At 33.1% G+C, this 19,741-nt stretch overlaps 1 protein-coding gene across 3 annotated transcripts in view; it reads right to left on the minus strand.

Moving 5' to 3' along the window:
- The window catches only part of LOC135143520 (heparan sulfate glucosamine 3-O-sulfotransferase 1), a 165,436-nt gene that overhangs the window by 25,491 nt on the left and 120,204 nt on the right, over positions 1-19,741 (minus strand). For all 3 annotated transcript variants that reach the window (XM_064075408.1, XM_064075413.1, XM_064075403.1), the window contains 2 exons: positions 19,246-19,348; positions 4,316-4,784 (listed from right to left, as the gene is read on the minus strand). In XM_064075408.1, the coding sequence (XP_063931478.1) occupies positions 4,316-4,784; positions 19,246-19,307 (531 nt within the window). In that variant the 5' untranslated portion in view covers positions 19,308-19,348. The remainder of the gene's footprint in view (positions 1-4,315; positions 4,785-19,245; positions 19,349-19,741) is intronic.

The raw sequence follows: 19,741 nt of genomic DNA on the forward strand, positions 1-19,741 counted from the left end.
AAATGGCAAAATCAAAGAATCGGAAAATTTCAAAGCCAAAAAGTGAAAAAACGAAAAAATCGAAAAGTCAAAAAATCGATTAAACGAGAAATGCAAAATTTAGAAACGCCAAAAATTGAAGAATCGAAATATCGAAAAATTGAACAATCGTAAAACGGAAATATCGGAAAATTGAGAAATTGAAAAATAAAATCTCGAAAAATTGAAAATAAAAAAAAACGACATTGGTAAATTGAAAATTTAAAATCGTGAAATTGAAAATGAGAAAATTGAATATTAAGAATCAAATAACTGAAGAATCCTAAAACTGCAATTCGAAAAATTGAGAAATCGAAAAATAGAAATGATAATTCGCAAAATTTAAGAATCGAAGTGTTGAAAAATCCCAAAACTGAAATATTGAAAAATTGATAGGTAAATCGAAAAATCAAAAACTGGAAAAATTGGTCTAAAGAGTTTAGACAGTAATTCCCTCGCTGTCGGAAACGTGACGACTGCATGCCTATTATGTTTTTTTTTTCGCAGTAGATTTCAAAGCATTCGGTATTGTAGTTCCTGAGTAAATCAGTAGAATAAATTTACGCATTCATTAATTTTTTTGAGTCACCCTGTATATGCAAATCCAAAAAATATGAATGGAGTGATAAATCACAAGTACAGACTCATCACATTTTGTACATTTTAGATAGGATTTATTCGGCAAACTTTTGAGCTGACGTCATCAAGTTTTTGGAGGGGATAACCAAATATATTTTGAGTAAAGATTTATGATGCTCTTTATAGCCTTAAAACATCTGCAACATTTCAAAACATTCGGGTTAGCAGATTCAAAATTAAATTGCAAAATGTTGTTTTATAATTTTGATTTTTTTTTCAAAAATCTCGACGTTTCGGGTAAAAACTTAATTCGGAGTCGTAAACTACATGTGTAGGACTATGTTATTTTATACAATTTAAAACCCATTTACTATGTACAATTTTGAAGTGACGTCATCGCATTAGTGGTGGGGATGATTAGCCTTTTACCATCTACATGATATTCCTAATATAAGTACAAAATTTCACAACAATCGGTCCAGTACTTTCGGAGATTATCTGTCTAATAAAAATCCGGGACGGCAGACAGACGGACAGACGGACAGACGGACAGACAGACGGAAATGGGAGACCTATTTCTTCGTCTTCTAGGGGTCATGAAAGATCGAGAAAACGTAAAAGTAGAGAGTCGGCCGACGGACTCGATTACAATACTTCCTTTGCTTACGCTCGGGAAGTAAAATTCGAAAATTATAAAAATCGAAAAATTGAAATATCAAAAAATACAAAAATCGAATAATTGAAAATCTGAAAAATCGATAAACCATGACTTCGAGCAATTGAAACAGAGAAAAATCGAGAAATGGAGAAATGGGAAAATCAAAGAATCGAAGGATTTAAAAGCCGAAAAGCCAAAATACCACGAAATCGAAAAGTCCAATAATAATCGATTAATCGAGAAATAGAAAATTTAGAAACACCAAAAATTGAACAATTGAAAAATCGTAAAACAGAAATATCGTAAAGTTGAGAAATTGAAAAATAAAACCTGGAGAAATTGAAAATAAAAAAAAATGCGAAATTGAAGAATCGAAAAATGAAGTAATCGAAAAATTGAAAATAGAGAAATTGAATATAAAGAACCAAATAACTAACAAATCCTAAAACTGGAATTCGAAAAATGGAAATAAAAATTTGCAAAAATTTAAGAATCGAAGTGTTGAAAAATTCCAAAACAGAGATATTAAAAAATTGAAAATAGAGAAATTGAATATAAAGAATCAAATAACTAAAAAGTCCTAAAACTCAAATTAAAAAATTGAGAAATCAAAAAATTGAAATGAAAATTCGCAAAATTTAAGTTTTGAAAAATTCCAAAACAGAAATATTAAAAAACTGATCTATCGAAAATCGAAAAATCGAAAAGCTGAAAAATCGAAGAAAAAAAAATAGAAAATCGAGAAATCGAAAATAGAAATATTAATAAATCGAAAAATCGAATAACTGAAAAACTCAAAAATCGAGAAATCGAAACGTCCAGCAATTGAAACATCCAAAAGTCGAGAAATTGAGGAATGGGAAAATCAAAGAATCGAAAAATGTCAAAGCCGAAAAGTCAAAAAACCAAGAAATCGAAAAGTCAAAAAATCGATTAATCAAGAAATAGAAAATATGGAAAAACCAATAATTGAAAATTAAAAAAGACATCGCGACATTGAAGAATCGAAAAATGAAGTAGGTAATCGAAAAATTGAAAATGGAGAAATTGAGAGATTGAAAAATCAAAAAATGAAAATAAAGAATCAACTGAAAAATCCTAAAACTGAAATTCGAAAAATTGAGAAATCAGAAGTTGAAAAATCAAGAAATCGAACAATCAAAAAGCCGAAAAATCGAAATTTTAAAAAATTGTTATACAATTTTGATTCTTCTCCCAAAAATCTCGATGTCTAGGACACAAATTCAACATGAATTTATAAACCAGGACTTCAAGACTGTTACTTTTTAACATTTACTTAACATTTATTCTACAAAGTTTTATCAATTCCTGAGTGGAAGCATAAACATTTTGATCAACGATTTATTCTAATAACCTTAAAACATTTGCAAGATTTCAAAGCATTCGATTTTGCAATTTCAAAGTTACAAAAATTATAAAATGTTTTTAAATAATTTTGATTTTTCTTTCAAAAATATGGACGTCTAGGGTAAAAACTCAACACGGATTCATAAACTACAAGTGTAGGAGTACGTTATTTTATAAAATTTAAATAACTTTTACCATCACAAAATTTTGAAATGACGCCATTCTATTGTTTCTGCGTGTGATCACTAAACATACAAAATTTGTCAACAATCGGTCCAGTAATTTGGGGTATTATCTGTCTAATAAAAATCTACACAGACGGTGGACAAACAAACCTAATTTTTCGTACTGTACGAGTCATGAAACGTCCAGAAAACATAAAAGTAGCCAGTCGCCCGATGAACACGACTACAATGCTTCCTTAGCTTACGCTCGGGAAGTAAAAATCTCATGAACATGGTTTTATACGTAGTGAAAACATTTACATGCCTTGTCAGCTTTAACAATACACAGCTGTATACAGGCTGTCCCAATAATGGAGAGGAGGAATATAATGTTTTTAATTACCTCCACTTGACAGGCTAAACACTGTTTCAACTTATAAATAAATTTAAATTAAATCTGCAAATTATTAGTTTTCTCAAATTTGCTAAATGGAACACATGGATGTTTTTTTTGACACAAAGTTTTGTTGCTTTATCCTAATCGGTTTCTTGAAATTATTATTCAAATACCCCCAATAAATCTGATCTTTACTCAGAAACAAGTTCTCAAATGTTATAAAATACAGCTCCATTTGACGGATTCAATATATTTGTGCAAAATTCTCAATCTTTAAAAATCATGCACGAAATTTTTTAATATGACTCTCTTGTTGATGAAACAAGGCTGAAATCGTTTTCTTTTCATAAAGAACCTAAGCCTATAAAAATATAAAAGCTTCTAAAATACCTTTGTTACACTGACCTTATAATAACAAAAAACATTAAAAATACGCGGTTTTATCAGTAATAACAGTTTGATGACAGTCCGGAAGTGTAGTAAATTTATTATCAGTTTATTAGTTTTCAAACAAGCATTAATTTAAATAAAACAGCGTAAACAAAGTTATATAAATTTATTTTATGTTCAAGGTTACGTCACCTCTAGACCGTTGGTTTGATTTAGATTTTACAGTTCTCCCTCACTATTCATTACTAAAAAGTGCCGAAAATATTGACGACTTGGTCAAAACATTAATCGACATTTGTTATTCCACGCACTAGTTAAGCCAGGACATTCAGTCAAATCGAAGTTTTATAATAAGATATTACGATGTTTATGAATGAATAGCTAGTTATTGACTAGCACAACGTAAAACACACAACTAAAATAGAAAAATACAAAGACCTCACATGATTATTATCGATTTGGTTTCCTGTCAGCGTACTTAATGCATCGTTGAATAGAAAACAATATTTTTCGTGGAATTTTATTTCATATCACTAAACGAAACTTTACCACAAACCACAAGTGATATTAAGCAAATGGCTAAAAACGCAGAATTTTGAAAACAGGAAAAATTAGACCATTATTCAGATTTGCGCAAAATATGCATAATTGTTTCAACTGCATAATGATATCAACCATTAGTAGATAATAATCGGTATGCAAACTCCATAAATCACACACTACATTCGACATTCAACTCACTTCAGGCGTCACGAAATAACTCGGACTTTTCTCGATCGTAATCTGGCCATAATACGAGTGCGGCATCTGCATCCTGTACCACTCCAAGCCCTTGTTATAATTCTCATCTCTGTCGAAGAAGTGCACCTCTCCGGAGGCCTTCTGCACCATGGGATGCAAATAGAGCATTTCCAAGAGCGCCCTCGTGCCGCACTTCCTCACGCCCATGATGATGGCTTGTGGTAGTCTGCGGGCCGCCGCCGGGTAGAGCCGCCTCGACAGCAGAAGAAGTGGCGGTCTGGTGTGGTCTTGAGTGGTGGTTTGGAGGCTGTTGAGGGCGCTGTCGTAGATCAAGTGAAATGTCAAGAAGAGAGAAATTAGCATGACGGTTAAGATGGCCAAGGCCATTTTCGGTCGGGAAACCCCCACGACGAGGACGCAGTCTGACGGATCGCCCTCCACGGACCTCATTGCTGCGCGAGGCAACCATCTGGAAAGGAAAAATTTATGGGGGTGAGAGATAAGGGAGCTGAGCGTTGCATCAACAATTGTATTTTTTATTTAAGGGCGGTGTGTCAAGGTAGCTTTTAAAAGCTCCGTGATGTGGGTTAAAGATGCTGGTGCGAGGTTATGTTAAGCGGACGAAGTATTAATTATAATAAGGATAGGGAGACGTGTTAAGTTTTATACGCTGATTTTTTATGCATCTAACTATTCAGAGAGGATGCCTTTCATTTTGCTTTCGGTTTAGGTGAAAACAAAGCATTCATTCAATAGGATGGTGTAAACTGAAGTTATAATTAGCATCATTTATTTGAAACTCTCTTGAGATAAAATGTAATAATAAAAACAGTAGGGGGAGCCGCAGGTAGACAACAGCTGTTGAAACATGTCGACAGTTTGATGAAATAGAATACTGGAAAGTGAAAAACTCGATTTCATTTTTTTAGACCTTTTTTCAATTCTGTTGTAACGCACTGTAAAGGAACATAACTAATTTTGGCATTTTCGGGTACTTTCAAAACTTATTAGACCCGATTTGTAGAAAGCGAATTAAAGTTAATTCGTTATTAACTTTTAATTGAGATCCGTTGCTAGGCAACGTGCATGTTTCAACGAGTCACGGGCTCATATTCTACAATTTAATTCTCTGTTAATTTAACCAACAATTAAATATTTAATTCGCTTATACAAGGTCGCTAGAATGTATGGAAACGGTTAAATATCTTGGGAACTAATTGTACAAATCACCTGAAATTAGGTATAGGGGTACAAAAAGTTGTGCTCTAATTACTAGTCAAACATTTTTGTTTGCTTCAATTGTTTTTGAGATGCAAGGACAACTTGATTTTTTAAATGGCACTACCATGTAAATTAATACTTATATTATTGAGTAGAGCTTTTTTTCTGAATTCATTAATATAGTACAATCATACTTTCTTTCTGACTGAAATGGCCAAATAAATTATTTTAGACAAGAATAAATAAAAAAAATCAAAGATAACATTCTTATCTTTGAAAATAATTTTAATTTGACATGTAAGGTGTTTCTTGCAAAATGTGCATCTAATTAGTGCAACTGAGCGCATAGAATTATTAATGATTATCGGTTACAGTGACAAAAGACCAAGTTTTGCTCAAGTAGTAACACTTTTTAATGAAATTCATCCTGAGCGAGAACCCATTTCTAAGTCGACGGTTTCAAAAACCCTACGAAGATTTAATCAAACTGGAAGTATTAAAGAACGTTCAAAACCTGGCAGACGAAAAACTTCTGCAAATGATGAAAATGCCCTTGTCCTCTTAGACGCAACAGAAAATCCCAAAAGTCAGTGCAACAATTAGCACCGAATCACAATGTTAGTAGAAAAACAATTCAAACAACAATAATGAAAAAGGAAAAGTTTCAGCCATACAAAATCCATTTGGTACAAGAGCTAAACGAAGATGATTTTGATCGTAGAGTTGAATTTACCGAAATTATTATGAGCAGAATACAACAAGACGAAAATTTTATCAACACTATTTTATTTTCTGACGAATCTACGTTTTGTTTAAATGGTCATGCAAACAGACACAACTGCAGGTACTAGTCTGACACAAATCTATATTGGATGGAGCAAATCCACACATAGCGTCCAGAAAAAATGAATGTTTGTTGAGGTATTATTGGTTACCATGTACTTAATTGTTCCTTCTTTTATTAATGGGAATTTAATTCTGAGGGATACTTAACGCTGTTGCTAAAATGTATAGTGCCTAGACTTAGAGAATTGTTTCCCAGTTACCAAAATTCGGAGTTACCATCAGAAAATATTTGTTTTCAACAAGACGGTGCTCCAGCCCATTTTGGACGTCAAGTGCGACAGTACTTAAATGAAACTTTTACTGGTAGATGGGACACCGTTTGACTTCTTTTGTGGGGCTATTTGAAGAATCGTGTTCATATCAATAGACCGATTCACATTGAAGACTTCTAGGAATGTATACGTAAAAAAATTGCTAGCATTCGTCCAGAAATTCTCATTAACTCACTACAAAATTTTATTCAGCGTCTTTTTTACTGCCAGGAAGTAAATGCCGGGCAATTTGAGGATCTTTTGTAGAAAACAGTTTAATTTTGGTTTGGTTTGGTTTTGGTTGTTAGTGGTTAATTTATTTATTGTTTAACATTAATAATTAAAATTAATAATTATTAATTTATTTAATTTTTGTTTAATAATTTATTTTTCCATTTCAGCTAAAAAGAAAGTATGATTGTGCTGTATCGATGAATTCAGAAAAAAGGATTTATTCAAAAATGCATTAATTATATGGTAGAGCCATTTAAAAAAAGTCAAATTGGCCTTGCATCGCGAAAACGAATGACGCAAATTAATTTTTTTGACGAATAATTAGAGCACAACTTTTTGTATGCCTATACTCAATTTCAGTCGATTTGTACAATTGGTTCTAAAGATATTTAACCGGTTCCATACATTCTAGCGACCCTGTATAAAAAAGTATTAAAATAAATTAAAATTTGGTTTTCTGAAAAAGTGTGAAAAGTAAATCAGTCAACCATTACAAACTGATATTGAAAAGTCTTTCAGAACTACAGTTGGATATTATCCGCAATTTTAAAGCGTGTTACATGTCAAAATAAAAAAAAAATGGTCGAAGATTATTTCGACAGAACTTCCCTCGCTCCAGGAATGCAATAAAACATATCCAGCTTTTTCGAAAAAACTACCTATAGAATTTGATTTTGCCAATTATATTTTTTTATGAGAGTATATCTTATTCTTCGGATTGAACCTCATGCGTAAGGTTAAAAAATATGGATACATTAATAAATCATAGATAAAGAAAGATGTCACAAAACAAAGTTCAAGCAAGATTTCCTTAGTAAAATTGTGAAATAACGCCATCAAATGTCAGACACTGTGAAGACGGTTATTATTTATATGCAACTGAAGTTAGTTGTAAATCTATTACCTATATTATCTGATGAATAAATACATCACTCAAATATGCGAATATCTGAACTAGTTTTAGGTTAAACTTTATTTGGTCAAATCTTGTAGCTGCTTAATAAAGATGATTTTCTTTACCATGCGTAGGAAATCTGTACGGAAGAAATTAAATTGTGTGATGACGTCATCAACATTATTTGCAAAGATATACGTATATCAATTTGGATAGGTGCAATGTAATACTAATACATAATAATAGTATTGCATTTCCAAATTTTCGGGAAAATGGAGTGAACCGTTCTTGATTTATTGAATAAAATATTATCTTTTTTATTTGATAAGGGATTGTTCTGGTGTTCCAATAAAACCCCTCCGTCATATTATAGATCTAATTATTCATTATACCTACTGGCCGGAAATGTGGAAAACTTCAAAAATTATACCAATGTACAAATGTTCTTTATTATGCAACTTCACAAAAGTCTTGGAATATATTATCTATCCATCAACTCTGTTTTTCAAGTCAAATGTAACTTGTCTCCCTTCCAACATGGATTTTCAGTTGGTAGATCTACAAACACGAATTTAGTTTGCATGTCCCAACATATCGCTAAAATACTGAATAACAAAGGTCAACTTGACGTCATATACACCGACCTTAACAAAGCATTTGATAAGGTAGACCGTCAAATTCTCCTCAATAAATTGTCTACGTTTGATTTGTCAAATTGTACATTAAACCGTCTCATTTCTTATCTGACTTTTCGCACCAACTTCGTGTATCACAAATACTACACCTCGACTTCCTACGTTGCAACGTCAGGTATTCCTCAAGGCTCCACACAAGGGCCACTTTTATTCATGTTATATATTAATGACGTCCTCAGCGTAGTTGAACATTCGCACATACTTATGTTTGCGGATGATGTAAAATTGTTTCGCAAAGTCTCCAATCCTCCTGATTGTATGCTTTTGCAAGTTGACGCTAATAATTTTTTTGATTGGTGTGGAATTAATCGTCTTGCGTTAAACAGTGACAAATGCAAGGTTGTGACGTATATTAATTGTAAAAATAATGTATGTTTTGATTATGCAATCAATATACTATAACTATCAATAGACTATAACAAGATATACGACTATTAGAGATTTGGGAGTACTGTATGATGCTCATTTTACACTTAATCAGCATATTAACTACTTAACTACAGTGTACAAAAATGGTGGGTTTCATACTAAGAAATTGCAAAGATTTCTGTAATGTGCAGTCCCTTACTCGTAGTACTCTTTATTGTGCGTTAGTACGTTCAAATGTAGTGTACTGTTGTATAGCATGGTACCCATATTATAATAAACAAGTTAACACACTAGAATACGTACTATCATAAAGAGACCGGACTCTGGCCGGAGAGAGGCATTCCGCAAAATCTATTACTGCAAAGGTTTAATTTTGATACATTAAATACTAGAAGAATAATGTTACTTCTAATATTCCTCTTTAAATTAACTAACTCCTCCATTGTACAGAATTAGGGGCCAATTCCAAGTTGGTGGCGCAAGTCACTGGTGCAGCGCAACTTTATAATGCTAATTTAGGTATCAAATGCTGGTTGCTAGGGGTGACGGAATAAACAAACGCACTTTTTCGAGATAAATTGCGCCAACTTGCACTGCCTACTAGAGGTGCCGCAACTCCATGGTGCAAATTTCAATGGAAAATTCGAAAAATTGCGCTTGTTTATTCCGTCACCCCTAGCAACCAGCATTTGATACCCAAATTAGCATTATAAAGTTGCGCTGCACCAGTGACTTGCGCCACCAACTTGGAATTGGCCCCTTACTATCTAAATTAAATTTCTAGGTGCCAAGAATAAATTCCAGATACGCCACTACCTTGTATTGTCCTACACCTCGTACAAACATTGCCTGAAAGGCTTCATTTTATTTATTTTCACAGTAGTATTATTTAAATAAACTGGAATCAATTCAATCATTTTAAGTTAAATTAAGGGGTGATTCAGATCCAGTTTTAGTTTTCAATAGGTATATAATTTATACACATATTCAATTTAATGAATTTATTATTTAATTACTTATATTTATTTTTCATTTTGTATAAGCATGTATGTTAAATTGTCCTTTAAATGGAATCCAACTTCTGTTGGGCAATAAACACTATTACTACTGTTACTATTAAATACTATTAAAAATAAATTGACTCATTCATTAATATTTTTGAGTACCACTCTGTATAAGCAATTCTAAAAATATAAATGTAATGATAAATCACAAGTATAGACCCATCATATTCCGCACACTTTAAACAGGATTTATTTGGTAAAATGACGTCATCAATTTTTGGAGGGGGACAAATAGATATATTTTGATTAAAAATGTATCAGGCTTACGATAACTTTAAAACGTCTGTAAGATTTCAGAGCATTCGATTTTGCAGTTTCAAAATTAAATTACAAAATGTTGTTAAAATTTTTCGTCACGGATACAAACTCTACACGGATTCATAAACTACACGTGTAGTACTATGTTATTTTATATAATTTAAGTGTCATTAAATTTACTATGTACAAAAATTTGAGGTGATGTCCTCACATTGTTGGTGGAGACGAGTAGACAAAGTTTGGTTAGCGTTTTATTATTTAATCCAATCCAATATATTTATGTACAAAATTTGACAGTTGTAGTTTCGGAGATTATCTGTCTAAAAAAAGATCGACACACATAGACAGACGGACAGAGAGATAAACAGACAGACGGATAGACGGAAAAACGGACTGGCAAGTCGTCCGATGGACTCGATTATTACACTTACGCACAGAAAATAAAAATGGTTTAAAATTATGTAGACAGGATCTGTGCTGCTCTTTAAATGCAATCAAAACAAATTTGGTTTTTTAACCATTTATTAAGAACTGATTCTACAAACTTTATATTAAGTGTACCTATATTTCATAATCAGTGAAATCAAAATACATCTATTAAAAAAAAAGAAAACCAAAAATAATGGTACAACTTTAATTAGACAGTTAGATGCTGTATTCCCAATCCTATTCCTTGTCTCCAACCTCTTCGGTCATTCGCCATATTTTCGTCTAAGCCCCTGTTTCTCATTGCTTTCTTTATTCCTTCGCTCCATAATTTGCGCGGACATCCTTGTTTGTTTCTTTCTGGGAGGTTCCATATGAACACTTGTTTCGGCCATCATGAATCCTCCATTCTGAGAAGGTGGCAAAACCATACGAGACTTCTTCTTTCGATATCGTCATTTACCGTTTCGGTTGCTAACATTATGTTCTTAATTTCCTCATTTCGACAACAGTTATACGTCTTTTATCCTCATACTTCACACCCATACATTAACATGGGTTCTACCATGGTGTGGCCAATTCTCTTCGTATTCTTCTTAGTAATGGTCTTATCCTACCACACGGCACAAAGTCCCAATTACTTTTCTTGCTTCTTGTATTCTGTATTTCAAGTTTTGATTATCTATTCCGTTACCGTACAAAATGATCCCGAGATACTTAAACTCACACCTCAAATTTCGCATCGGAATTTACAACCATATATTCTGTTTTTTTTTAGGCTGACTTCTAATCCCCATTTTTTGTATTCTTCATATAATCGAGTCAACATGAATTCCATGTCAAAAGTGTCTTGTGCTAAGGCAACGTGGTCGTCTACAAAACTTACTGTGAATAGATGGGCCTCTCCAATAAGTAAATCCATTTCTCCGCACTTCAGTTTCCATTGTAGCAGCGAGGATAAACTGCAGCCTTGTCTGAGGCCTTTGGTGGACCATATTGGTTCGGACAACTCTCTTCCTTGTTTGTCGACGCTGTACAGGTCTGAAATTATTCGTACCGATTGATTTGAGTGTATCTATTAGCTTTTTAAGGTCTATGAAAGTTAAGTGCAACTCTTGGTCTTTTACTATCTTTTTTTTCCAGTACTTGGTGTAACGTACACAAATTATCAACACAGGAGCGGCCTGGTGTAAAACCGCTTTGATTCTCTCCGATAAATGTCTCTATATTACTCGATAGCAATTTGGCCCTTTTCTATTCCTTTTTTGAATAGCGACGAAATAATACTAACCTTCCACTCTTTCGGTGTTTTTTGTTGTGTTAAACACAGATTTAAAAGATGTACTAATCTTTGGAATATTTCTTCACCCCCACATTTGACTAGCTGAACTGGTATATCCCCCGGTCCTGCCGACTTTCTGTCCTTTATCTGCGATAGACACTCCTGTAGGTCTTCCTTTTTTATCAGTTCGTATTCCCTATTCTCCTTCAGCTCTATGTCCTGGTTGAGGAATTCTGTTCTTGTTTCTGTTAACAGATTGTTGTAATATTCTTTCCACTCCTCGATTCTTTTTTTCTCGTTTTGTCGTATTTCTCACTACTTTGTTTTTTTCTTTGTATTTCGTGTAATAATTGTCTTCTGTTCTGTTGGATAGAAATTGTTTGTACAATTGATCTTTTTGCTAAATTAATTCTGTAACTTCTTCCATTGCCCATGATCGTTATTTTTTTTGTTCTGTTCGAGGAACATATTGTTCCAAATTCTCCGCAGCTATTTTATGTATGGCCTTTTTTATACTTGCGTACTCTGTCTCTATATCATTTGACGTTTCCATACCGCTTATTTTCCTGTCCATTTTCCTTTGCTACGAATCTTTTATACTGTCGTATAGAAGGTCGAGTTTATATCGTTTGGGTTGTGAGGCTTCTATGTGATCGGAGATGATGGTTGATGCCACAATTTGCACCTCTCTTAACCCGAGCATCTAATACTCTGAAATTCGAGTTTTATCGAACGATGGTATAATCTATAATCGATCTTTGCCTCCTTGATGGTCTTTTCCAAGTATACCGGTTCAATTAATCTATCACCGCTATCGTTCTGTATTTCATCTACAAATCTACCTACAATCATATCATCTTCCTAACCTTTAATCCTTCCATTGACATCCCCTGCTAGTATTACCTCTTGATGAGGCTTAATTTTCACCAGGAGATCTGATAGCTGATCATTAGAGAGCGGATTTATAAGCACAAAAAAATTAAGAATAAGCGCTTAAATAAGCACAACATTTTCAATAAAAAAGTTTTATTTTAAGCAAAAAAGCATTAAATAAGCATAACACTTTCATTAAAAACGTTTTATTTTAAGCAAAAAAGCATTAAAAACATAATCATATTACAAATCAAAGAACACTTCTTAGAACTTTGGATAAAATATTATTACAATAATCCTAGACTTTATATTTTACACGCGTATTTCAGTTTTCTTTAAAACAATTTATGATTGTAATATGTTCCAAGTTGTCCACTGTAAAATTTTTTCGCCGATCATTTAAAATGTGTTTAAAATTGGAGAATGTGCGTTCAACATCCACACTTGTTGGCGCAAATTTGAATTTTGCAACTAATGTTGAATCTAACTCCAAATTTTCCACCTTCTGACCCTGTAAAACACGAGCAAAGTCGGAAAGAACACCGAAACCTGCATTTTTATTTAACACTTCGTCAAGTTTTTGAGATGCTCTAGTACCAATGTCACCCCTTACTGCGTTTGCTTGTTGTTTAAATTCTTTCACTAAGTTTATGGCATCTACCAACAACATGTTGGGTTTTCTAACTTTTCTATTACCTCACATACGAATTCATAATTGCTTCTTAGAAAAGCTAGATCTTGTCGCAAATCTTTGTTTTCCAAAATATTTATGCAATCTTTAATCGATTGAGAAGAATCTTCGCTAAACTCCGTAACTACTTCCTCAAATTCTTTGATATATTTGTGATAATAAAATGTGGCCTGTAACCATGTTTCCCACCTCGTTATAATCGGCTCTGGGAGCAATGGTATGTTTGGAAATTTTTCCTTAAAATGTTGCACTCTTAGTGGGGCTTTAACAAAAAACTTTTTACCATTTGCCACTAATTTATTAACAGTAGGAAACTGCAAACGTATTCCTTCAGCCACTCTGTTTAAACCGTGGGCAATGCAAAAGTAGAGTGAATTAAATTGGGGTACAATATTTTTAGATTATTCCCTGCTTTCAACATATAACGAGCTGCATCCTAGATCATCAATAAAATTTTATTCGCCGGTACGGCATTTGGCAAAAATAGTGACGTAAGACTGTCATTTACAAATCTGGTAATCGTATTGCCATTTGTTTTATCTAACATTTTCAAACTTACTACATACCCTCGACTAGGGAAATTTTCATTTAAGATTCCAACAATTAAACTTGCCACGTATCTTCCACAACTATCGGTTGTTTCATCGACAGCGAACCATAAATAATTATCTCCAATACGATGTTTAATCTCGTTGTAAACTTGCTGAAACACTGGGATTACATAATTTTTTCGGAGAGTACTTTCAACCGGAATATGTCGATTGCAGTGTTTTTCAAGGAATTCTTGAAGAGGGCCTTTCTTCAATTTTTTTAAAGGTATATTGGACTGGATCATCATTTTACATAAATCGAAATTAAACTGAAACTGCTCATCTTTTGTGGAAGTAGATGCAACAGATTCATGTATGGTCTGCTGTTTAATTCTAGAAACTTCAAACACTTTCTTCCTTTCTACATGAAGAGTCGTTCTGACATGTTGCGTCACGTTATATTTTTTATCACAGAATTAACAAAGGAAAATAGATAAAAAAAATTAGTGGGCTTACGGTTTTCACACAAACTCTGCAGAATATTTTGTTGTTTTCTAATTTTAATTCTGGAAAATCCCTTATCCACTCATCCGGCGTCGATTTTACTTTCGGCATTCTTTTAAAATATTAGTAATATTACCAAAAAGAACTCAACATGTAACAAGGGAGAACCACGTATAACACTGTACTACGACAGATGCGATAGACTGATGGTTGTGAAATAAACGGTTCATTTACTTAAAAGTTTCCATTAGAAAAATTTTAAGGTAGGTAGTTGGGTACAATAATCCTTTTTTCTAGAAAATCTTCAACGGTCTTGCCGCAAAATGCCGAAAAAGAACATCTGGTTAAAAGCTTTAATTCATTATCAACGGAAGTAAGGATTTAAAGTCATAAAATCTATGGAATATTTTTCCAATCCTATAATAAAATTTTATTACCCAAACGACCGGAACCTATTCACAGAAAGGGTCTTGAGTAAGTGTACTTCAATGGTCAAGTCCAGGTAAAATGCATACAATACGGTACGGCTAACTAACAAGTATTTGTCATCCCGACAAGGCCGGCATTTGAACAAAATATGCATTAAAACTCATATTCGTCGAAAAAAGCATTAAATAAGCATATAAGTTTTAATATACATAAAATTGAAAAAAAGCAAATAAGCAAAAAAAAAATGTGTCAAATGACTCCAAATTGTATCATAGTTACAGATATAAAAAAGTTTTGAAGTGCTTACATTTTTCACAAAAAGCATTAAACCTAGAAATCCGCTCTCTACTGATCATAGAACATATCTTTCTCTTGGTCTTCTGTAGTGTCTATAGAACCGTACACTACTATTACTATTATTTCGTGGCCCTTAATTCTCAAAGTCAATGTCAATATTCGTTCCGGCATATAGTTGTACTCACTGATGAATTTTGTCCATCGATTTTTTACTGGGACCGCTACCCCTGAGCAACCACGTTTATGTTTCTCCACACCTGACCAGTATAGTGTGAATCCGTTTATTTTTTCGTTCCCGCTGCCTTTACGTTTCGTTTCTGACAACGAAACTATATCTAGGTTGTACTTTGTTACTTCAGAAATTATCTCTGTTTATTAGTTAAATTACAAATATTTCATGTTCCAATTTTACACGTCCTGTTTCTTAGCCAATTGTCCTCGAAAATAATATCCGTCCGTTTTCCGAGACAAGGTTCTCTAGTGATTTTAGCAATGAAGATTTTTTTAATAATGGCAGGGTGCTGGCCTACCGCTTCAACCTTCATACTTGCAAGGTCAGAATTTTTCTCTATTGGTTTATTCCAATTAGCCGAGAAACTTTCGTTTTCAGGCGCCTGAAACTCAGTTACATAACGTACACCCACTGTACGCCACGCATTACCAGGGGTTACGCGACTTACGCCTTCGTAGACGTGGGAGTAGGATTTGTTGGCTAGAGCTCATTCAAGTGTTAGTTAAATTTCTGATGTTCAGATTCCAGTGGGCATTTCTCAGAGTTTTGAGGGTGTTTCAACCTCGGCAACTGCTACACCATTTGAGACCCTTTTGCTAACCCCTCAATAGTACCGAGAGATCGAAAAAGAAATTAGTCAAAGTTGGCCATGTGCGAAAAGCCGTTTGTCTTAGTTTATTACTTTAAAATAATTTTTTTTCACTAGCAGCCATGACGCATGCAAATGTCGACTCATTTAGAGGTAGCAAATTCAACTTTTGCGACCACCGGTTCAAAAAGAAAAATTGAGGTTATGTACGCAATGTTTGATGTGATTATTTCTTAAGAAATGAACAAATGTGTGCTACAAACATTACTTGAGTATACGCATGCTAGTTGGTAGACGGTAGAAGATAAAATGATTAATTCAGCGACAAGTATAAACGGTTTTCTTTGTGTTGAAGATTTAGATTAAGTTTGATTAGAAATCAAAACAAAATCATGTTGCGTCAAAAAATTGAACGTTTATACTTTCAGTTTATTGTCTTATGGTTTCTACTAGTGAAAAAAATAGTATATTAACCACGGTTGCAAAGCCACTTCTAGACCTCGCGCTTCAGAGCCCTCGACGCTGCGCGTCTCGGGTTCTAATTTGCGCTCGGTCTAGAATGCTTGGCTCTGCAACCTTGGCTAATAATATACTATTTATTAAACGTCAAGTTGACAAAAGTAATTTCCAATGTTATCAAACGAAATTAAAGCTTTTTTGTTAGCATCTTACTTCGGAAATGGGACAAAATTGGAAAACGGTGATTTTGATTCATTTTTGTGTGTTTTAAAAGTAGGTGGCATAATTCTAATTTTAAACTGTCAATTTGACATTTAATAAACATATTTAAATTACGACAAACGGTTTGTCGTGCATGGCCAATTTTGACTAATTTCTTTTTCGATCTCGCGGTATAATAATTATTATAATTTTCTAGAATTTAATCAGATAAATACATAGATTAGTTAGTAGCTGCTAACAAACTCGGACATGCATTGTTTGCACTTGCCACTACATATCACAGTTTTCCAACTCCATAACTACACAATATCAACTGCACAATTACGAATTCACATATTACTACGACCTTTGGACAACGGCGACGTTTTTTCTTAAAATTCGCCTGTCATATTAATGATAACTATGTTTTTTTACCAAAGTAATTTTTACGTGAAAGTCGAAAAATTTAAAATTGACCAATTTATCACCAGAGTAAAAAGTTTGCGGTCCACGAGTAATGGTTGCTGCGTAATTATTAAAACAATATTAACATTTTATTGAAAAATTAGTCTTATGTTATTAGTCGGAACTTCTCCTCCCCTTGAAGTACAAATAAATAAATCCAGTTGTTTCGAAAAAACGATATATAACACCAATCACAGTGTAGGAAAAGAGTTCCATGAGAGGATTGAATCGGTGACCTCTGTGTTAACAGCCCGCGTTCTAATCAATTAGATAGCTATTGTAGAACATGGCTCTTAAAATCTAAATACTAAAGACGGATTCATAAACCACAAGTACAAAAGTATATGTTTTATAAAATTTAAATACGTTTTACTTTGAAAAAATCTGAAATGATGTCATCAACTTGTTAGTGGTTGTGATTAGACATATTAGCGATGTACACGATATTCCTAAATTAACAATTAAAATTTGACAATAATCGGTCCTGGCGGTGATGGTTTCAGAGATTATCTGCCCAAAAAAAAAGAACACAAACGACAGACAGATATGCAGAAACGGAAGATCTAGTTGTTCATACTCTAGGGGTCATGAAACGTCGCGAAAACATGAAATTAACCATTGGTTGGATGGACCGTAACTACAATAATTCCTTAGCTTGCGCTGGGGAAGTAAAACATCGTTTCTTAGATTCTAAGACAAAGTGTAAAATTCGCTTTTATGTTTTTTTTTCTGATAACCCGTACATGCCTCACTGAGAATATTTATACATTATTAAACCGCAACCAAACAAATATATCACGCTATAAACTATAAAACATATTTACTTCACAAAATTTTGAGATGACGTCATCAAGTCTTTGGATGGGACGAACAGACCAATTTTAATTAGTGATTTATAACATTCATGATGTTCATGATTACCTTAGAGCGTGTGCAAAATTCCAAAACAATCGTTTTTGCGTTTAGAATAATTTATATTTTAAAATTTTCTTGTATAATTTTAATTTAATGATCACAAAAAATTTGATTAGCATTTAGGATGTATACGATATTCTTCAATCATGTCATGTCTAAAATTTCAACGCAGTTAGTTCAAAAGTTTCAAGGATTATTTGTCTAAAAATATCACCACCAGGCGACAAGCGAAAGAGTTCAGACAGAGGGAAAAATTTGGATGCCTCAAGGAAAATCTGAAGACAGATACATAAAAAACAAGTACAGGGGTATGTTATTTTGTAAAATTTAAATCATTCTTACCACGAAAAATGTTGATGAGATGTTATCACATTTATGGTAAGAATGATTAGGCAAATTTACCATCAACATGATATATATTTTAGGAATAACATATATATAAAACTTGACAACAATCTAGACAGACGGCAGACATACAGGAAGAAACCTTAAGACCTATTATTTCTTACTCTAGGGGTAATAAAACATCGAGAAAACATAAAAGTAGCCAGTCACCCGATGGACTCGATTGCAATACTTCCTTAGCTTACGTTCCAGAAGTAAAAATAATTTTAATCGATGTTGTTCTATAAATAATAATTAATCGTTGGTCTTTATAGAGCTTGTAACACAAAATGTAACATTTTAATCTACAATTTTTATTTTTTTTATGCGAAGGCGGGTGTATCAAGTTAAAAATATGGGTCACTAAGCCACAATTAAAACACATGTTATTAAAATATGTAAATTTCAAGCGAAATTTATTACAGCAAAATTTTAGGATGATGTCACCCTTCACAGGTAGCCTTAATGCGCATACATTTAAAATTCATCACTAATCAGTCGGGTAGTTTTAGAGATTATTTGTTTAATAAAATCGTCGGCAAACGAAAGACAGAGGACAGACAGACAGAAACAGAAAGTCGACATTTTCGTATTCGCTTCAAACGTCGAGAAAATATGAATTTAACTTGTGCAAATAGGAACGACAATTTTTCTAAATTAAGTTAACAAAAATACTGCTGAATGATGTTCCAATAGAATCAGCTGTTGCCACCAAAACAAATAACTTATTTTGACTAGCAGATCTTAGTGTCAACTGTCAGTTGTCAAATTGTTTTTAACTTTCACTTTTACGGTACTTTACACTAAGTTTCGCACTTACAGAATGTCGAAGTGCGGCGGACGCACACATCCTCTCCGGGAATCAGTTTTCGAAGGGCTCATTTTAGGAAATGCAACATTTTGCTCTTCATTTTCCAAGATTTCTGAAAATAAGGATCAAATTAGTACAATAAATACATATTTACGATAACAGATCAAGAAAAAAATGTTTAGAAAATCATTGCCCTGAATAATGTTCTTCGCTTCGCACAAACAAATTTTATCAAACAGAATAAACTTGAACTTCTGCGACTTATAAAAAATTCAAAGCGTTAATTAGCACGAGAGTCCGTAGATGTCGCTTTTCCGTTTTGGTGCTTCTACTAATAACACTTTTCATTTGATTAATCTTTACATTAGCGTAATGTTTAAGTAGTTGATGATAATATAAATAGGAAAAACCTTTTACGTTAAATGCTCTTTCTCTGTGTTTCATAGAACTGCCTTTTATTATTTTCGGGTTTGCGCATTAATTTAATTAAAATGAAAGTTGTTAA

Source organism: Zophobas morio, unplaced genomic scaffold, assembly GCF_036711695.1.
Source record: "Zophobas morio isolate AGI-343-1 ecotype UQ-CSIRO unplaced genomic scaffold, CSIRO_AGI_Zmor_V1 ptg000004l, whole genome shotgun sequence".
In the NCBI taxonomy this organism is placed as follows: Eukaryota; Metazoa; Arthropoda; class Insecta; order Coleoptera; family Tenebrionidae; genus Zophobas; species Zophobas morio.